Source organism: Leucoraja erinacea, chromosome 7 (genome assembly GCF_028641065.1).
Source record: "Leucoraja erinacea ecotype New England chromosome 7, Leri_hhj_1, whole genome shotgun sequence".
NCBI lineage: Eukaryota > Metazoa > Chordata > Chondrichthyes > Rajiformes > Rajidae > Leucoraja > Leucoraja erinaceus.
The window spans coordinates 9,396,177-9,415,549 of NC_073383.1; the positions used below are offsets into that span (position 1 = coordinate 9,396,177).

At 42.3% G+C, this 19,373-nt stretch overlaps 1 protein-coding gene across 1 annotated transcript in view; it reads right to left on the reverse strand.

Moving 5' to 3' along the window:
* Positions 1–17,339, reverse strand: part of slc40a1 (solute carrier family 40 member 1) — a 38,343-nt gene extending 21,004 nt beyond the window's left edge. Inside the window, exons 1-3 of the mRNA XM_055637742.1 lie at positions 16,836–17,339; positions 16,610–16,677; positions 1,043–1,202 (exon numbers count right to left, since the gene is read on the reverse strand). Of these exons, the coding sequence (XP_055493717.1) occupies positions 1,043–1,202; positions 16,610–16,677; positions 16,836–16,878 (271 nt within the window). The 5' untranslated portion in view covers positions 16,879–17,339. The remainder of the gene's footprint in view (positions 1–1,042; positions 1,203–16,609; positions 16,678–16,835) is intronic.
* Between the last annotated feature and the right edge of the window lie 2,034 nt (positions 17,340–19,373).

The window sequence follows — 19,373 nt, forward strand, 5'->3', positions numbered from 1 at the left end:
TTTCTTCACTACAAAAGGGGTTCCTCACTATTTTACTTGCTGCAGGAGATGGGCATTAAGTAGATCGGGAGATCTTCGGGAGCATCAGCCATGTTTATTCTGAAAATTTGGACCAAAATTGGGTCCAAAATCCAAGCTTAAAAACAAGCTTAGCTCCAAGACAATGCCTGCTTCCGGTCTTTAACAAATGCAAAAATCTTTACCGCCCCGACCACAGCTCCTCCTCAGGAACTGGAGCAAAAGCAACTTAAGTGTCCAGGTACAAAGCTCACCAAAAACCAGTACACAGGTCCAACAAAATGGTGAGCCTTATCTGAATGGGATTGGGCAAATGTTTCCTCGGTTTCAGGGAGCATGGTCAGATCCCAGTGGAGGACTTGTTTTGGACACGGGATGTCTGGAAGACTTACTATGGTAACACCTGGGTTTGCCAAAAGCATTAAAGCACAACAGGTTTTATAAACCTGTCTTCAAATTGGATGATTGAGGTCTGATCTAATTAAGTTTTTATAATGATAATGACTGCTTCTAACAATAGGAATATTCAATAGAACTGGGGATAGATTGTCTGAAAGAAGCCATTGGCATAATCTTGGATTTTAGCCATTTGGGAATGAACTGGGAGGCTTTTTCCCCATCACAGAATGTATTGTGTGAGATCTGGAACTCCCCCAAACCCCAAACCCCAAGCCCAACCCAAAAACCGTGGGTGGTGATTCAAATGAAATGTTTAAGGCTAAAATACGTAGATTTTGGTTGGGGAGGGGAATGAATGGAAAGAGACAATGCTGTTAATTGGTGTTGAAGCACTACTCAGCCATGTTATAGTAGAGTAGGTGAGCTGTTTCAATGAACTGTCTGTCCCACTTCTGTTTTCATGTCTCTGCAAGAGAATACTAGACTATTGCACAAAGTTATCTTCATTGCTGTAATCCTTGCACAACTTTGCAATAAATGGAGAATTGCTGCTGCTCTGTTGTTCAAAGCTATCCATTTAAAAGGTTTGTACACAAGAGTAAAACTGTGATGCACTGGTTCATACCTTTCAGCCTGGAGGTTTTGTCCACCCAATCTCCAATGATGGCTCCCAGCAACAGGACAGACCCGGCCACGACCAGTCCATAGACGGCTGTCAGAAGCAGATTGTTGCCGTAAAGATCCACCAGGAAGACTGACACCGCAAAGTGCCACATTCTATCCCCCTGTAACAAAGCACAGATTCCATTCAGCACATCTCATAAATTAAAGTGCAATTTCGAGCAAATTAAACATTTGATTACAAGTGTCCAGTTAAAGGGCATTTAAAATTTGTTTGGGAATTAATTTCTCTACCAGTGACAGTAGAATGAAGATAATCAACATGCAAGCAACTTGTTCAGCCCACATAGTCAGACAGCTGCATCATTATTGGCCACACATCGTTGGAGTAAGTGATGCCAGGTCATTTGCCAGTACAATGGAAGGGTTCTTGTTTAGTTTAGAGATACAGTGCGGAAACAGCTCCTTCGGCCCACCGAGTTCACACCGACCAGCGATCCCCGCACATCCTACACACACTAGGGACAGTTTACACATACACGAAGCCAATTAACCTACATACCTGTATGTCTTTGGTGTGGGAGGAAACCGAAGATCTCGGAGAAAACCCACGTGGTCAGAGGGAGAACGTATAAACTCCGTACAGACAGCACCCGTAGTGCATTGGGTCTCTGGCGCACCAAGCGCTGTTAGGCAGCAACTCTACCACTGCACCACCGTCCCGCCCTGTTCTAGTCTCCCATAACTTTTCTCCGAAAAGGTCCTTGTTTTAATTGACATGTATAAACTAAGTCCCTATAACACCTTCTCACGACTATTAATGCCAAGTAAATATACATCAAGAGATTATTTGAAAACTACCAAATAATGAAAGGCCTAGAGAATGTTTCCAGTTGTGGGAGAGTCTAGGACCAGAGGGAACAACCTCAGAATAAATGGGATGTACCTTTGGAATGGACATGAGGAAGAATCTATTTAGACAGTAGGTTGTGAATCTGAGGAATTCATTGCCACAGACTGTTGTGTTTCAAGGTCAGTTTATTGTCACATGTACCAGTTAAGGTATACATTCTACCAACAGATTTTCAGCATTTTTCTTATCTCCTCGTACTTTGGGACAACTTGGTTCTGAAACTGCAAGAAGGTTTGGCATCTGTCACACTGGCCTGGATCCAACTCAGACACAAATTCCTGTGGTGCACCATCCAACCTTGAATGGTCATTTGATCTCCGTGCAAACTTGGTTTCCCTAATCTCCTAAACCTCCCACTTATGAAACCTTGACTTCCTGAGAACACAAACTATCTCACTTTGCTTGAAACTGCATTCTTTCTGAATAGTGTCACAGCAATTTTTTTAATTCAACCACTCTTCTTCAGCTAAGTTTGCTGGTTCATCGAAGCAAAACATAAAGTGCCGGAGTAGCTCAGTGGGTCAGGCCACATCTCTAGAGAACATGGGTCGGGACCCTCCTTTAGACTGATTGTAATTGGAGGGAGAAAGCTAGAGGACGGGTTCCTGTCACATCCCAATCCCTCCTGTTGAATCCCCCTCCCGACCCCACACTGACCCTTCTATCCTGTGTCTGCCAGGGTGAGGCCACACGCAAGCTGGAGAAACATCAGCTTATATTCTGTTAGTTAGCTTACAACCCAATGGTACGAACGTTGAATTCTCCAATTTAGATACACTATTTGCGCCCGACCCCAACCTCTTTTACCCCCATTTTTCCCTGTGCCCCACCTGGATGTCCACCCATTTTTCACTATCCCTTTCCCCCTTCCCGCTGTCCCTCCCACTAACATTCCTTCCTCTGACGTCACATTTCACACCTCTTCTACCCTCATCTCATACATTTTGTCTTTTCATTTCTGACTTTCGCCCAATCATCTGCCAGTCACATCCTCCCACCCCATCACTTGGATCCACGTCATTTGCTGGGCTTTGCCTCACCCCCATCTCTCTTACAGCTTTCTCCCCTCTAGGACAATCAGTCTGGCCCAAAACGTTCGCCTGTCCATGTTCTCCAGAGATGCTGCCTGATCCGCTGAGTTACTCCAGCACTCTGTATCTTTTTTTAGTACAATTCAGTTCTGCCCATCTTTGCATCCTTGATGGCAACATAGTCATTGTTTTCTCGATTTTGGATACAATATCACCAATAGAGGTTCATGATATGTTACTGAGTTGGAGGGTCTGCAGAGGGAAACTCATGACATTTCTTGGTACCAAACACTATTCCAAGTGCATCCTTCTTGGAAAGCATAATTGCACCTGCTCCTTGTACAAAGTATAAGAGGTGAAGCAATGTGTTTCTCTGACCACCATCTATCACCACATGATCTATTAGCTACCTCAAACTTGGCACATCACATGCCAAATCCAGCTCAATTGTAGCATTGTAGTGAACAAAGCAAGGTTGGATAGATTGGATGTGGAGAGGATGTTTCCACTAGTGGGAGAGTCTATGACTAGAGGTCTAGCCTCAGAATTCAAGGATATTCTTTTAGAGATGAGGAGAAATGTATTTCGTCAGAGGGTGGTGAATCTGTGGAATTCTTTACCACATAGGACTGTGGAGGCGAAGTCAGTGGATATTTTTAAGGCAGAGATAGATAGATTCTTGATTAGTACAGGTGTCAGAAGTTTTGGAGAAGGTAGGAGAATGGGGGTCGGAGGGAGAGATAGATCAGCCATGGTTGAATGGCGGAGTAGACTTGATGGGCCGAATGGCCTAATACTACTCCTATCACTTTTGACCATATGACCTGATAAGTTTCACGTTCAACTTTTCTTGCATCCACTTTATGGCTGCTTGCTTCACATTTTCACTTCCTTTTTCAAAAGATGATGCAAGCCTGTGAGCACAGTCACAAGATCTGGAAGGAGCTTCATAGTTCTGCACATTTTCAGACTTTAGATTTGCTACGTATTCAGGCTTTGGTGCATTAGTGATAGCTTCAATGATCGTAGTGTATCCTTCAAACCGAGGAACACTATTTCTCATTGCAGAAATGCAATAATTTAATTTGCTTTAATTTCGCATTGAGGTAACTATTCTCTTCTTTCTACTTGTTTCTTTCTCTCTCTTCTTTCTCCAAGTTCGCAGACAATACCACCGCAGTGGACCAGATATCAAATAACAACGAGACGGAGCACAGGAAAGAGATTGCGAACTTTGTAATCTGGTGCCAAAAAAACAACCATTCCCCCAATGTCAGCAAGACTCGTGATTGACTTCAGGAAATGAAGCAGTACACACATCCCGGAATATATTGACGGTGCTGAAGTAGAGATGGTCAAATGCTTCAAGTTCTTAGTACTGAATATAACGACCAATTTGTCCTAGACCAGCCACATGGAAGCAATGGCTAAGAAATCACACCAATGCCTCTGCTTCCTTAGAAGGCTTCGGTAGTTTAGCACCACCAACTTCTCACCACAACCCTCACCAACTTCTACTGAAGCACTGTAGAAACATTATATCAAGATGCAGCACAGTATGGTTTGGCTACAGCTCCGTTCAAGATTGCTAACAATTACAGACTTGTGGACGTAGCCCAGATCATCACACATAGCCCATGGACTCCATCTACACCACGCTGCCTTGGAAAGGGCACCAACATGATTAAGAACCAGTCTCATCCTGGTCACTTTGTCATCTCCCCTCTCCTATCTGACAAGAGGAACAGAAGTTTGAAAATGCACACCTCCAGATTCAGGGACAGTTTCTTCCCAGCTGTTCTCAGGTAACTGAACTGTTCTCTCACCAACTAGAGCGCGGTCCTGATCTACTATCTACCTCATTGGAGACCTCTAAACTATCTTTAATCGGACTTTACCTTACACAACATAACATACCCTTTATCCTGCAACTTACCCTGTGGATGCCTTAATTGTTATCATAGATTGTTTTGATTACTCCAGGAGTGATCTGGTCCTTGCAAGATTTTATCCATTGTGGCCTTTAAGATCTTAGGTGGAAACTTGACTCGATAGGGTAACCTCATGTATGAATAATGACACCCGTGCATTAATGATTGGATTCTCATGATAATCTGGTTGACATTTGGTTGTGTGTAGGTGTGGGCAAAGTCCAATTTTATAAATACTTTTGAATATAGAACAGCACAGGGCCGGATGCCAAGACCAACTCTTATCTCCTGTACATAATCTATATCCTTCAATTCCCTGCATATCCATATACCCTTCCAAAAGTCTCTTAAATACTACTATAGTATCTGCCTTCGCCATCACCCCTGCTCCCCAGACACCCACAAAAAAACCCCTGTGTAAAAACCCTGCCCCGCATATTTCCTTTAAACTTTGCTCTGCTCACATTAAAGCTCTGCCCTCTAGTATTTGATATTTCCATCTCAGGGGAAAGGTTGCAACTGTCTACCCTATCTATGCCTCTCATAATGTCATGTGCTTCTATCAGGGTTCCCCTCAACTTTCAGTATTCCAAAGAAAATACTCCATCTGTCCAACCATTTCCTGTAGCTGATATCCTCAAATCCAGGTATCATTCTGATAAATGTTCTCTGCACCCTTTACAAAGCCTCCACATCCTTCCTGTATTGGGGCGACCAGAACTGCACACAAGGCTCCAAATGCAGTCTAAACAAAGTCCTATAAGGTTGCATCGTGACTTCCTGACTCTTACTCAATGCCACACTACCAGTATTGCCACTTTCAGGGAGTTAGGGACTTGGACCTCAAGATCCTTCTGCACATGTGCTGTTTAGGGTCTTGCCATGATTACATGCACAAATGACGCAAAAATGGTGATAGATGTTGGTCGTAATTTGTGGCACGATTTAGTGTGACTCTCAGTCTTCACAGATGGTTTTGTTTGTCTTCAGAACAACAACCATTAAAGTGGCTCACTCATTTACTAGAATTTCACAAGCATGTCATTTTTTTTTTCTACTTTATCCCGTTCCTTCTTAATTTCAGTCCATCAAATGCATGGGACAGTTCTTGGTTAGCAGTAAGCACACTTTGTATCTGGTCAGATGCAAAAGTGCATATTCAATCCTGTTACAAAACCTTTTTCTTTTGCAGCTGAATCACCTGGCTGTTCAAAAACTGACAAGAACTATAGTGAGCGATGGCCATTTCAACAACTGCTTCTGATTGATGTGATCTCGCTGGAATGTTTCAGATTCGGCTTGATTGTCTTGGACTTTGTCACTCTGCTATTCACAGTTGCATTTGATAGACAAAATTCTCCAGCATTCTTGCATTCCATTTCCATTGACATGGCAATTCCCCATGCAGGTTCAAGTCATGTTATACCTGTTCAGCACTGAATTCCAACAAGCAACAAAAATAAATATTGTGGTGCAGATGAGTTAAGATTTAGGGCATAGATCGAGGGAAGAATCATTGGCCAAATGTATTCAATCTACACATTTAAAATAAGTGACTGCAATACCAAAGTGATATAGTACAGGCAATGAGCTGATGTGATGATTATTTGGGGGTTAGTCGGTCCTCCATCGCCCGTCTCCAGATGGTACAGAATGCAGCTGTTCGTCAGTATAAAATGGCACAATGTAAAGCATGATCACACATTCACCTTTTGGCCTCTCTCTCCATACCAAAGCCTATTCAGTATAGGACAGGTTTTGAAATTGTGATATTTACTTTTAAAGGAAAACTGGTCTTGCCCCGTCCTAAAAATCTGAGCTTAGTTTCACCCTTATTCGCCCTAAACTCTCTTGGTCAGTAGATCAGCTAATGATTGAGCCAAAGTAACTAAGCGAAAATGTCTCAGAGGCGGACCATGCCTTTGCTGTGTCGGCTCCGAGATTGTGGAATGAATTGCCTCTGCACGTTAAACAGGCCCCTTCTCTAACTGTTTTTGTTTTCACTCCTGAAGACATAGCATCTGCAGGCCTTTGTATCTCCCACGTGACCTTTTAATTGTTTATTAACTTTATTTGCCCGTTTTGCTGCGTTGTTCGTACTCGTGTTTTATGTTTTTTAATTTATTGTTTGGATTTTTGTATGTAATTTATGCGCCTCGTGTTAGTTGTATGTTCTGTTGTTCTGCCTGTTTTATGATGTCTTGCTTGTTTTCTTTTTTCTGTACAGCACTTTGGTCAGCTTTGGTTGTTTTTAAGGGGCTTAACAAATAAAGTTATTATTATTATTATTATTATTATTATTATTATTTAAAGGAAAACTAATATCCAGGACACAAAAAAAAGCTTAGTTTCAATAACAGGAGAAATTAAATCTTTGGTGAAGTAGAAAATATAATTAAAAGATAGTAATGAACCAGAAACATGTCTGAAGAAGCGTCCCGACTGAATATGTCCCGTCCATTCCCTCCGCAGATGCATCCTGAGCCGTTGAGTTTCTCCAACACTTTGTGTTTTTGCTCAAGATTCCAGCATCTGCTGTTCCTTGTATCTCCCACGTGACTTTTCTAAAGGGAAAATATGACCCGAACAACCTCATTTATAACAGGAGATGTAGGGATCAGAGAGGGCACCCGGAGTGAACGATCAACATTCTCATTAGGTAACAGGGTAGAAAGATGCAAGAAGATGAATGTGGTTGAAATTGTTGGTCTCCCACTAAAACGAGTGGTCGGTAAGGGAATGCTGCTGAGCACCACTTTCCAAGCAGTAGGAATATGTGCCAATGGACACATTGAAACATGGTACAGCCAATGTAACGTTTTTTTTAAACAAAAATAATTCATTCAATTATTTACAATAATATGTGCAGTATGAAATAAATCAAAACCAAACCCACCATCATAACACAAGTCCTACAAATATTCTTCAATACTAAATATATTATTATACAACTCTATCACTATCCTTATTAAGGATGCCCAGCGGTCCCGAAACATCCCCCAGGGCACCCGTTGTCAGCGCATAGTCCCGGCACAGATGTAACTCTGGAAAAGGAACAGGCAGCCGGCTCAGGCAGAGCCCTCTTCCACCTGGCGCAGTTACCTGCGGATGGCTAGCTTAGCCAGGCCTAGGAGCAACCCAACCAGGACATCTTCAGACCTACCCTCTCCCCTACGCACAAGGTGTAATGTAAAGTCTTTGTGGGGAAGGACTAGAGTCTAAGGTCCTTCTGCCATTGCACATGAGGAGCCCTGTGCATCATCACACAAGGCCAACACTCTAAATGTATAGAGAGCCTTGGCCCCATTTCTGTATTTCTCATATACATGATTTCATGAATAATGTTTACTTTTGAAATGGAAAGAATAGATGGCTGAATCAAGATCTGCAAAGGAACAAAATACCTAAACACCAGTTGTCACCATGTGCTGAGGTACTATCTGCCACTGGTATTGTGAACGATGGGCCTCTTGGCTGTGTAGTGTTCCGTTCATTTGGACATTGCCACACTATCTGTACTTTATGGAAAACCACCTCACTAAAACTCCTATCTATTTTTCTCCCAGCATGCCAGATGATCCTGTGATCATCCATCTCCAGTTCCAGGTCAGAATTTAACAACAGTGAGTTTATACTAAACTTGAATCCTAATTTGTTAGATTGCCCATAATGTAGGAACAAAAGAATACAGAGCAGCAGTACACCTGCAATCCCTCCATCCTTCCCTGCCTTTCAACGTTTACAGCCGACAGTAAACCATGAATCCATTTTCTGATCTAATCCTTGTAATATCTGATTCTCCTAATGTTCAATGCACTGGTGCTCTCATAAAATATTATGAAATAGGAAATATTTATTGGCTGAGGCTTTGATTCCTGGGGTAGAGAATTCCAAAGATCTATAATTCGTATCTTGAAGATATCTCTCTATACCTTTGTTGTAAATTATAATCGCTTCTCCATGGAGATCTTTACATCATTACCCAAGAAGTAACAAGTATATGCGCCTTCATTTCAACAATTTGCAGAAAGCAGAAGCAACCTCTTAGCACCTAACTTGTCAATCCCCCTAAATTAGATAATCTCCCACACTTCTAAACTCCAATAAGTATATAGCTATCTTACACATTCTTCCTCAAAGGACAACCAACTCATCCCAGGAATCAAACTAATCAATCTACACTGCATTCTCCCAAAGCAAGTTTGTCCTTCTCGATATTCAGAGCTCAGTACTCTGAAAGACTTCCTTGCAACCCCTGCAAAACTTCAATGTGCTGGAGGAACTCAAAGAAGGAAATGGACAGATGATGTTTTGGGTCAGGACCCTCCTTCAGACTGATGGAGCAGGACGAAGAAAGCTGGAAAAGAGAAGTGGGAATGGAGCAAAGCTTGGGAAGTGATAGGTGGATACAGGTAAGATGGGGGTCTTAGCAAAATTGGCAACTTTTCGTGTCTTAGCAAAATGTCCTTGCCTTTGTATACTGACCTCCTTGCAATAAAGATTAATATACCATTGTCTTTCTAATCAGTTATCTGCACATTTACTTTGTGTACATTATGAACTCACACATTATGAGTCCCTTGTACATCAACTTTTACTAGAGCTTATAATTTAATAAGCATTTTGCTTTTTTATTTTAACTAGCAAAGCAGAAAAAAAAATCACATTCCCCACCATTATGTTTCACCTATTTTCTTGTAGTCCACTCAATGACAACTCTTTATATCCTAATAGTCCATTTTTCCATCAAAGCATAATATCATCAGAGAAATTGAATGAGGTCCCTGCATTTACAAATAAATTATTATAATGGAGGACCCTTTGATCCCCCATCAATGACAGTTTGCCAACCTTACATAGATCTATTTAATTCTACTCTTTGTTTTATGACCATTAACTAATCTTCTGTCAAATCTTAAATTACCTTGTCTTACTTTTTTATCGTCAAACACTTAGACCAATGTAACGTCATGATATTTTGTCCTATATCTTATCAAAAGTTATTTGATTACCCTTGAGAAAACCATGCTGGCCCTGAATAGTCACATGATGTTGCCTATTTTTAAGTGCACCACAAACAGTTGAGGTCACCATTATATAATCAGAAATAAAGTGGAGGGAGTGCATAAAATAATTACGAACTTGATGCAAGCACAATGAGGCTACACCTATGAAAAAGTAAACTTTTTGAGGTTCTATTCTTTTGAAGAGAGAAGATATTAGGGGTGAGTTAATGATTGCCCATAACATTAGCAGGATAGCAGTGGAACAGAGGTGAGGACTGTAGGAAGGATGAGCAACCTGACCAGGGCACAATGGTTCAGGGGGCCATTCGAGAGTGAACAAGAGCAAGAGTAGATATAGCTCTTAGGGTTAGTGGAATCAAGGGGTATGGGGAGAAGGCAGGATCGGGGTACTGATTGTGGATGATCAGCCACGATCACATTAAATGGTGGCGCTGACTCGAAGGGTCGAATGGCCTACTTCGGCACCTATTGTCTATGTATCTATGTAACAATAGATAAAGAGAATATGTTTCTATTTGCGTAAAAGGACTGAACTAAATGCGATCAATTCCAACAGAGAACTCGAGGAACCCATTTACAAGTTACTAAGTCCTGTTTCCATGCTGTATCTGTCACCTTGATTATAAAGGAAAGAGGTCCCAGAGGACTGGAGAATAGCTAATGTTGTTTCTTTATTTAAGAGAGCATTGAATCCAGCAAATTGTAGGCTGCTGAACTTTACGTCAGTGATAGAGCAATTGTGGGAAACAATTCTTATGATAGGATATAGTCATATCTGGAAAAGCATAGTCTTACTAGGATGGTCAGTATGGCTTTGTGTTGGGAGGATGGGTCTTATAAGCTTGATTGGGTTTTTTGAGGAAGAGATGAGGGTAATGTAATGGATATTATATAATTGGACCAGTAAAGCCTAGGTACCTCATGGTAGGCTGATCTGGAAGATTAAGCAAGTGAGATCCACAATGATTTGATAGATTTGATTCAAATTTTGCCTGGCCAACAAAGGCTGGGGAAATGATGTTATTCTGCATGGAGACCTGTGACCATCGGAGTTCCATGGGTAATAGTGGTGTTGTTTTGTGACATGTTTAAATGTTTCAGATGAAAATGTAGCTGGGTTAATTAGTAAATCTGCAAACAACACACAAGTTGGCAGAGTTGTTGGTCCTGGTAGAATAGGCTCATATTGCTGATAGACAAGATTACATGTGTGTAAAAAATCGAAAAGAAAAATATAGTACTCTTGGATCTCAAATGCTCTGTATCATATCTTAAATTAATTTAAAGCAGAATAAAAGAGTACCACCAAACATCTGCAATTGCAAAACTTTCTGGGTGAAAGGTCAATTAGTTGCAAAACAGACTTGCTTGCCCAGATAATTGCTTTCAGCAAATGCCCACTGTATAATTTTTGGGGGGAGAAAAGATGGGATGCATGAACTTTTTCAACAGAATCAAAAGCTTTTTTTTCTTGCATTGTAATGGTAATTGTATTCTGTATAATGAACCTATGGCACAGGAAAGCCATTTATTTTCCAGCAACACTGAACCATCTCCTAGTAAACTGTATAGACTTTTCTTTGGCTGGATAGTATGCAACAAAACATTTTCACTGTACCTCGATATACGTGACCCAAATAAACTAAACTAAAGTAAAGTTTATTCATACTAAACTGAAGAGGCTAAATCTCCTGGTAACTAAAGAATGCAAAACAGAAAGAAGACCTGACACTCAGCAAAATTAATAATTGCAAAGCAGAATCAACATGTAAAATAGGAAAAATACAAGGGAACACACAAGCAATATGAAATGCAGGTTTTCATTAAGAAATTATATCACATAAGAGAAAACAAACTGGAAAATGTTAAGATAAGATGAAAGGGTTGCGAGAATTTTTTATGTGACATATTACTTTCTATGCCTTTAAAGTTTGATTGTGGCATCTTTTTTTCCTTTGGTAGATTTAGCAAAACGTACAAGAACTTGAATTTACATGGAGTTTTTCTTGTCTTCAGGATTTCCCAAAATTCTTCACTGTCAATAAATTACTTTTGAAATATGCTCTCAGTTCTTCTATACAGCAACCAATTTATGCACAGCAAGGTTCAACAAATAGCAATAAAATAAATAGCCATTGATCTTACTTTGAATATGTTGGTTGAATGAGGAATGTTGCCCACAGAGAACTTACTGCACAGTTTTGAATTGTGTTTTGTGTTTTGTACATTCAACTAAGAACCAAGCAAAGCTTCACTTTCACGTTTCACCCAAAAAAACCCAATGGAATCAATAAACAAAAAATCACCAGAGATCTCAATGAAGTGTCATCCGAGATTAATCTTGGTGACAACTTCCAACATCTGGAGTGTGCTTGAAGTCATGGAGTCATAGAGTGATACAGTGTGGAAACAGGCCCTTTGGCCCAACTTGCCCACACCGGCCAACAATGTCCCAGCTGCACTAGTCCCACTTTCCTGCACTTGGTCCATATTCCTCCAAACCTGTGCTTAAACGATTGGATAGTCCCAGCCTCAACTACCTCCCTGGTAGCTTGTTCCATTCACCCACCATCCTTTGTGTGAAAAAGTTATCCCTCGGATTCCTATTAAATCTTTTCCCCCTCACCTTGAACCTATGTCCTCTGGTCCCCGACTCCCCTACTCTGGGCAAGAGATTCTGTGCATCTACCTGATCTATTCCTTTCATGATTTTTTACACCTCTATAAGATTCTCCCTCATCCTCCTGCATTCCATGGAATAGAGACCTAGCTTACTCAACCTCTCGCTATAGCTCACACCCTCTAGTCCTGGCAACATCCTCGTAAATAATTTCTGAACCCTTTCAAGCTTGACAATATCTTTCCTATAACATGGTGCCCAGAATAGAACGCAATATACTAGATGCGGTCTCACAAACGTCTTATACAACATGAGGTCCCAACTTCTATACTCAATACTCTGACTGATGAACACCAAAGCACCAAAAGTCTTTTTAAACACCTTATCTACCTGCAACTTGTCTTTCAAGGAACCATGCACCTGTACTCCTAGATCCCTCTGCTCTACAACACTACCCAATGGCCTACAATTTACTGTGTAGGTCCTGCCCTTGTTCGACGTCCCAAAATGCAACACATCACACTTATCTGTATTAAATTCCATCAACCTTCAAGTTATAACTTTGATTCAGAGACCTAATTGTAAACCTAATTGATATTCAAACTAATGTATTTTAATTTATTAAGTAAAAAGTTAAGAATAAGATAACAAAAAAAAAACATTTTTTCATTTTACTATTCCAGTGTATTTAAAATGAAGCAGTTGATTGAAATTCCTAATTATTTGGAGTCACATTCCCAGGAAATTAGGATGAATAAATTACCTTCTCAAATAAAAATAAAAATTCCATTTCAGTGAGAGGTAAGGCCTTTCCTCACACAAAATCTTTCCTGATTAATCCAAACATCCCATCTCAAACTTGTGGTTCCATGAACTGGGAAACACTGCATTTGCATTTCAAATGTTTAAAATTTCATTTACGTTCTTCAGGGATGTGCAAGAACATCAGATTCAGTCAACTAAACATCATCAAGTCTACATTCTGTTCTTGGGAACACAGAATATATTTGGTTTGAAGATAGACACAAAATGCTGGAGTAACTCAAAGCGACAGGCAGCATCTCTGGAGAGAACGAATGGGTGACGCTTTTGGTTGAGACCTTTCTTCAGACTGGATTTTCCAAGAATAATTTAGTAAGTCCCAATATTCTGCTGTTTCTCTAAGGGTTGGAAATTAATTTCAAGTTATCCAACCCCCTTCCAAAAACCATGGTCTTGTCCAGAAAATCAAAACCACATTTTTTCATCTGTCTCATCCCTGCATTCAAGCTTATATTCCCAGATGAATGAGGAATTTATCCTTGTTATTTTCTTAATGTTTCCACTAGATCACATTAATTGTTGGCAAAGACCACCTGATCAATATCTGAAATTTGAAATACATAAGTTCTATGTTATGGAAAGTCATGGATACATATTTTCCTCTGAAAGATTAAACTGTGATTTTGCAGATTCCTCCAAAATTAGGCATTACTTTAGGTGTTCAGTGCCCAGTGCTGACCTGCTCATTCACTCGCTCATTCTGTTCTGGAAGAGAGAGAGTCAGCTGAGACCATCACAGAGGGAGATGGGTCAATGACTGTCAGAGAACAGGGGGGGGGGGGGGATGGTGAGTGTGATAGATCATCTGCAAAGCTTTTTATGCCCTGTTTGCCTGCCAGGTCCTGGGCTGAGAGTCAGGTTCCTTGTCTTCCTCCATACCAGGTGTGAGAGGGAACAAAGCAGCCTCAATGCCCTGCTCCAGGCTATTACTGCCATCTGTTCTCGCACCCCAGTGCTCACCGAAGGAAGATGGCTATGAATGAGGAGCGACAGCAACAGATTCTCAACAAGGACTGTAATGCCCCTGTCCCACTTAGGAAACCTGAACGGAAACCTCAGGAGACTATGCGCCCCACCCAAGGTTTCCGTGCGGTTCCCGGAGGTTTTTGTCAGTCTCCCTACCTGCAACCTCGAGCAACCACCTGCAACCTCCGGGAACTGCACGGAAACCTTGTGTGGGGCGCAAAGTCTCCAGAGGTTTCTGTTCAGATTTCCTAAGTGGGACAGGGGCATAAGACTACACAATTATGGGCCTGATGTTATATTCTGCATGGCTTATAGAGTGGCGGCGCGGCTCTGGCTGCAGCTGCTCACCAGCAGTCCCGTTTGTTTTGTGTTTTTTGTGTTGTTTATTTTGTTTTGGTTAGTCTAGTTTTTGGTTTTTAGTTTGTGTTTTGGGGGGGGGGGGGTTGAAACGGGGTTTGCAGTCTCTCCCTGCGGGGGAATGCGACCTTTTTGTCGTATTCCCCTTCTCTGCCTACGTCTGCGCTGAGGCCAAATGGAGCTGACGACCTCGAGGCTCCGGAGGCAGAGCACCGTCAGGACTCGCTCTGAGCTCGCTCCCGTGAGGGTGGTCCAGCTCAGGGCTGGAAGAGCTTGGGACGCTCCCGTGAGGGCGGCCAGCCCGAGGGTGGAACAAGGCTCCCGTCGGAGCGGCCGAGCTCGGGGAGGTGCGGCGCTCGCAGCCCGAGAGAGGTTCGGCGCCCATGTCGGGGAGGCCCGGCCCGAGGAAGAAGCGACGCCCAAGTCGGGGCAGTCGGGGCAGCCCGGACAGAGGGAGAAGCGACGCCCATGTCGGGGCGGCCCGGTCCGGGGGAGGTTCGGCGCCCATGTCGAGGCGGCCCAGCCTGAGGCTGAAGACGGTGCGGTACTCACGTGAGGGTGGCTGGGACGGTGTTCTGGCGGTGGTGGCCTGAGTCCGGGGTTCGGCCGCGGGCCAGCGGCTGCGTCTGCAGGACTGGTGGGCGGCAGCTTCAACCACCCCGGGCCGCGGTGTTTGAGCCGCGGGACTGATTTATAACATCGCCCGGGGGGTATCGCCTCAGCGCAGAGGGAGAAGAGGAGGGAAGAGACTGCAGACCTAAGACTTTTGCCTCCATCACAGTGAGGAGATGCTGGGTGGACTCACTGTGGTGGATGTTAATATGTGTTTATTGTTGTTTTTATTGTATTATATGTATGACTGCTGCAATTTCGTTCAGACTTCGGTCTGAATGACAATAAAGGCTATTTATCTATCTATCTATCTATCTACTTTGTATCATCCCTTTTGCTCTACCTTTGTACTTGAGTTTGACAATTGTATCTAAGTATCGTATTGTCTGATCTGTTCGGACAGCATGCAAAACAAAGCCTTTCACTGCACACATAACAATAATAAATCAAAGCCATTATAAGCAAGCTAAATATGTTTGAGCAAAGTATGAAAATATCTTTTACTATTGCAAATATCTAATGACTTTTGAAACGATTGATAAAGCATCAACATCAGTGTCCCACAATATTGCCCATCTTATTCATAACTCAGCTGCAATTTTTCAAAGTTTATCCTGCAGTTTCAAGACCAACCTTATTCTAGAGGGCCAGCAAAATACCGGACTGTTTCCAAAAGAAACACAATTACCATTTTACACCAACAGTCAGGCTGAGGAGACTCCACACCAATCCATGACTGAGGTATGGCAGATTCGCAACATGGACTGTAAGACCACACAATTATGGAGCTGAAGGTAGACACAAAAAGCTAGAGTAAATCAGCAGGACAGGCAGCATCTCTGGAGAAAAGGAAGGGTGACGTTTCGGGTTGAGACCCTTCTTCAGACAGACCTGAAATGTCACCCATCCTTCTCTCCAGAGATGCTGCCTGTCACGCTGAGTTACTCCAGCTTTTTGTACCTATCCTCCCTTTAAACCAGCATCTGCGGTTCCTTGTTACACAATTATGGAGCTGATGTGTTACTATGCTGAAAACTATATTCTGCACTGTATCTGCCCCTTTGCTCTACCTTTGTAGACTTTGACTTAATTTTATTTATGTATAGTATTATCTGATCTGTTTGAATAGAAACACAATTGCACAAAGAAACACAATTACCATTTAATACCAACGGCCAGGCTGAGGAGAGTATTCCATGACTGAGGTTTGGCAGATGAATCCTTACCCTCACTAATCTGTGAATGGAGGAAAGAGACGCAAACAAGACCCTGGGCTTTGCAGCCCAACTTACCCATGTAGACAGTCCGTGACACAGGTAAATGAGAAACCGAGCGGTCTTGAAGTAACCCAGGAAAGAAGCTGTCATTCAAGGAGAAACAAAAAGGAAATATTACTTTCAAAGACATCAATTAAAAATAGCTTAATCAGTCCCTAAACAATACTGAAGCTTATTGACTGAATGTATTAAATAGTCTCAAGTGCAAAAGAGTCCAAGTGATGGGTTGTCATCAACTTACCACAACACCCCTTCTTACTCGCCCGTCTTTCCGACTTCTCCATGTTTAAAGGTAGATTTTGTTTTCCCCACACACCTGACAGTTTGTATTCAGTTCGATTCTAGCTCTTCTGTCCCTAAAACTCTATTCTTTCATTAAAAAAAAGATTTGTTTAAAAAATAAAAAGGCCTCTCCAAAGCAAAACTGTTTCTGCATAAAAAAATAAAGCGCCGCCGGATGTTTTGCTATTTGGGCTTCCAGACTTAGCTAGCACTGTAGCTGAAGTCCGAAAAGAGTTGTAGCTAAACTAAAACAACGGTCTACACGCCGCCACTTTCATCGGAGCAGCTGCGCGGTCCGGCAACCGAATCCCAAAAGATCACATCATTTGGGAGCTTTGAAACCTGTGATCAAAGTTGTTTCCTGAGGAGAGAGTCCGGCCCCGTGACGTGCATCTGTCGCTCCGTGAATAAGCCGGAGCCGCGCCAACCCCACACTGCAGCCGCGGCGCTCGACGCTGCAAATATCCACACAAGCCCGGCCCAGCGAAGCCCTCCTCCCGCTTCCTATCACTCCGCCCAGACCCGCTCCCGCATCTTCTCCTCTCAGTAAAAACAACACCGAGGGACAGATCGGGTAGATGCCCTTGCCCAGAGTAGGAGAATCGAGGGTCTCGACCAGAAACGCTCTCTCTCCAGACATGCTGCCGCCCGCCTGTACCGCGGAGTTACTCCAGCATTTTGTGTCTATCTTTGGTTTAAAGCAGCCGCAGCAGTTCTGATGACCAGAGGAAATAAGCTTAAGGTGAAGGGGAAAAGATCCTAGTAGGAATCTGAGGGGGTAACTTTTTCACACAACCGGTGGTGGGTGTATAGAACAAGCTGCCAGAGAAGGTATTTGAGACAGGGACTTTCCCAACATTTAGGTAACAGGTGCATGGATAGGACAGGTTTTGAGGGATATGGATGAAACGCAGGCAGGTGGGACCAGTGTAGCTGGGACATGTTGGCTTGTGTGGGCAATTTGGGCCAAAGGGCCTGTTTCCACACTGTCACTATGACTCTATAACCTGCTTCGTAATTATCATAATGGGCTGCACTAAGGATTTATGTTGCACTAATATTGGGGATGTGTATTGATTTTTTGTGTATTAGAATTAATTGTGTCTTCTTCGTTTTTTGGATAAGCACTTGGATATGCAGGGAATGGAGGGATATGGGTTATGTGCAGGTAGATAAGTGATAGTCGTGATCAGCGAGATCAAGTGTAGACTTGGTGACCATTTCTCTGAACACTTACACTTGGTCTGCCAAGGCCCATAGGATCTCCCGGTTGCTAACAGTTATAACTCCACTTCCCATTTTCACACTGACCTTTCTGTCCTGGGTCTCCTCCATTGCCAGAACGAGACCACATGCAAACTGGAGGAACAGCACCTCATATTCCGCTTGGGCAGCTGACAACCCAACAGTATGAACTTTGAATACTGCAATTTTAGGTGATCTCTGACTGAACCTCCATACACTATCCTGTTCCTGTGCTGTTCTATGATATATTATCTATGTGTATTATGTTTACTGTTGGTGCAAGCAAGAATTTCATTGTTCCCTTGTCAATACAAATGACAATTAAGCACTCTTGACTCTTTATTCAGGAATGTCTATGCATGTGTGAAATAGGCAGAACATTGGTGAACGAGAAGGGAATATCATATCCTGGCCTAAACGGTCACGTATCCATGTTCTTCACAGATACTTCCTGACCTGAAGTTACTCCAGTAGTTTGTGTCTTTCTTTATAAACCAGCATCTGCAATTTCTTGTTCCTCCTTTTACTTTATCATATAGTCTATGATAGCTATAGGCTGAGAACGGCCACTGCATTTGATACAGCAGTGATGACATTTCATGAGCAATGTGCTATTTGAAAGGTGCATTGTGAGAGCAAATGTGTGGAAATCAGGTGAAAGGTTAATTCCACAAATACAGAGCACTCTATGCCTTGGGTAATTAGGTCTCCACCACCCAGCCCGGACAATGCTAAAGCCAAGAAGGACCAGGAAGATAGATTCATGGCAATAACATTGCTTCCAGATTCATGGGAATAACATCGCTTCCATGTTCTCCACATTCAGTGTCCACAGTTTCATCAGAGTTGCTTTTCAGTGAGGTAACTGATAAGGCAGTAAAAACTATGGTGCATCGATTTACGGTGAAAAATCAGGGTTAAAGAGGATCTTGGGGTAAGTATTTTTTTACCCAGAGAATGGTTGATATTCCAAATGCACTAGTGTCAGTTGCAATTAATTTGGTTAAGAAACATTCAGAAATAAATTTAAACAGGCAAAGCATAGAAAGAGGCAATCCTAATGTGGGTAAATTGGATCAGTGTAGATGAGTAAAAAAGGGAACCCAGTAATTTCAAAGGGGAGCAGGGGAAACAGTATCATGGACAGCAAGGGCATGGTGGACCGAAGGGCCTTTTTCTGTGCTTTACAACTCTATGACCCTACCTTAAGGAAAGATTTAACTAAATATCCTTTACCGAAGGTGAACAACAT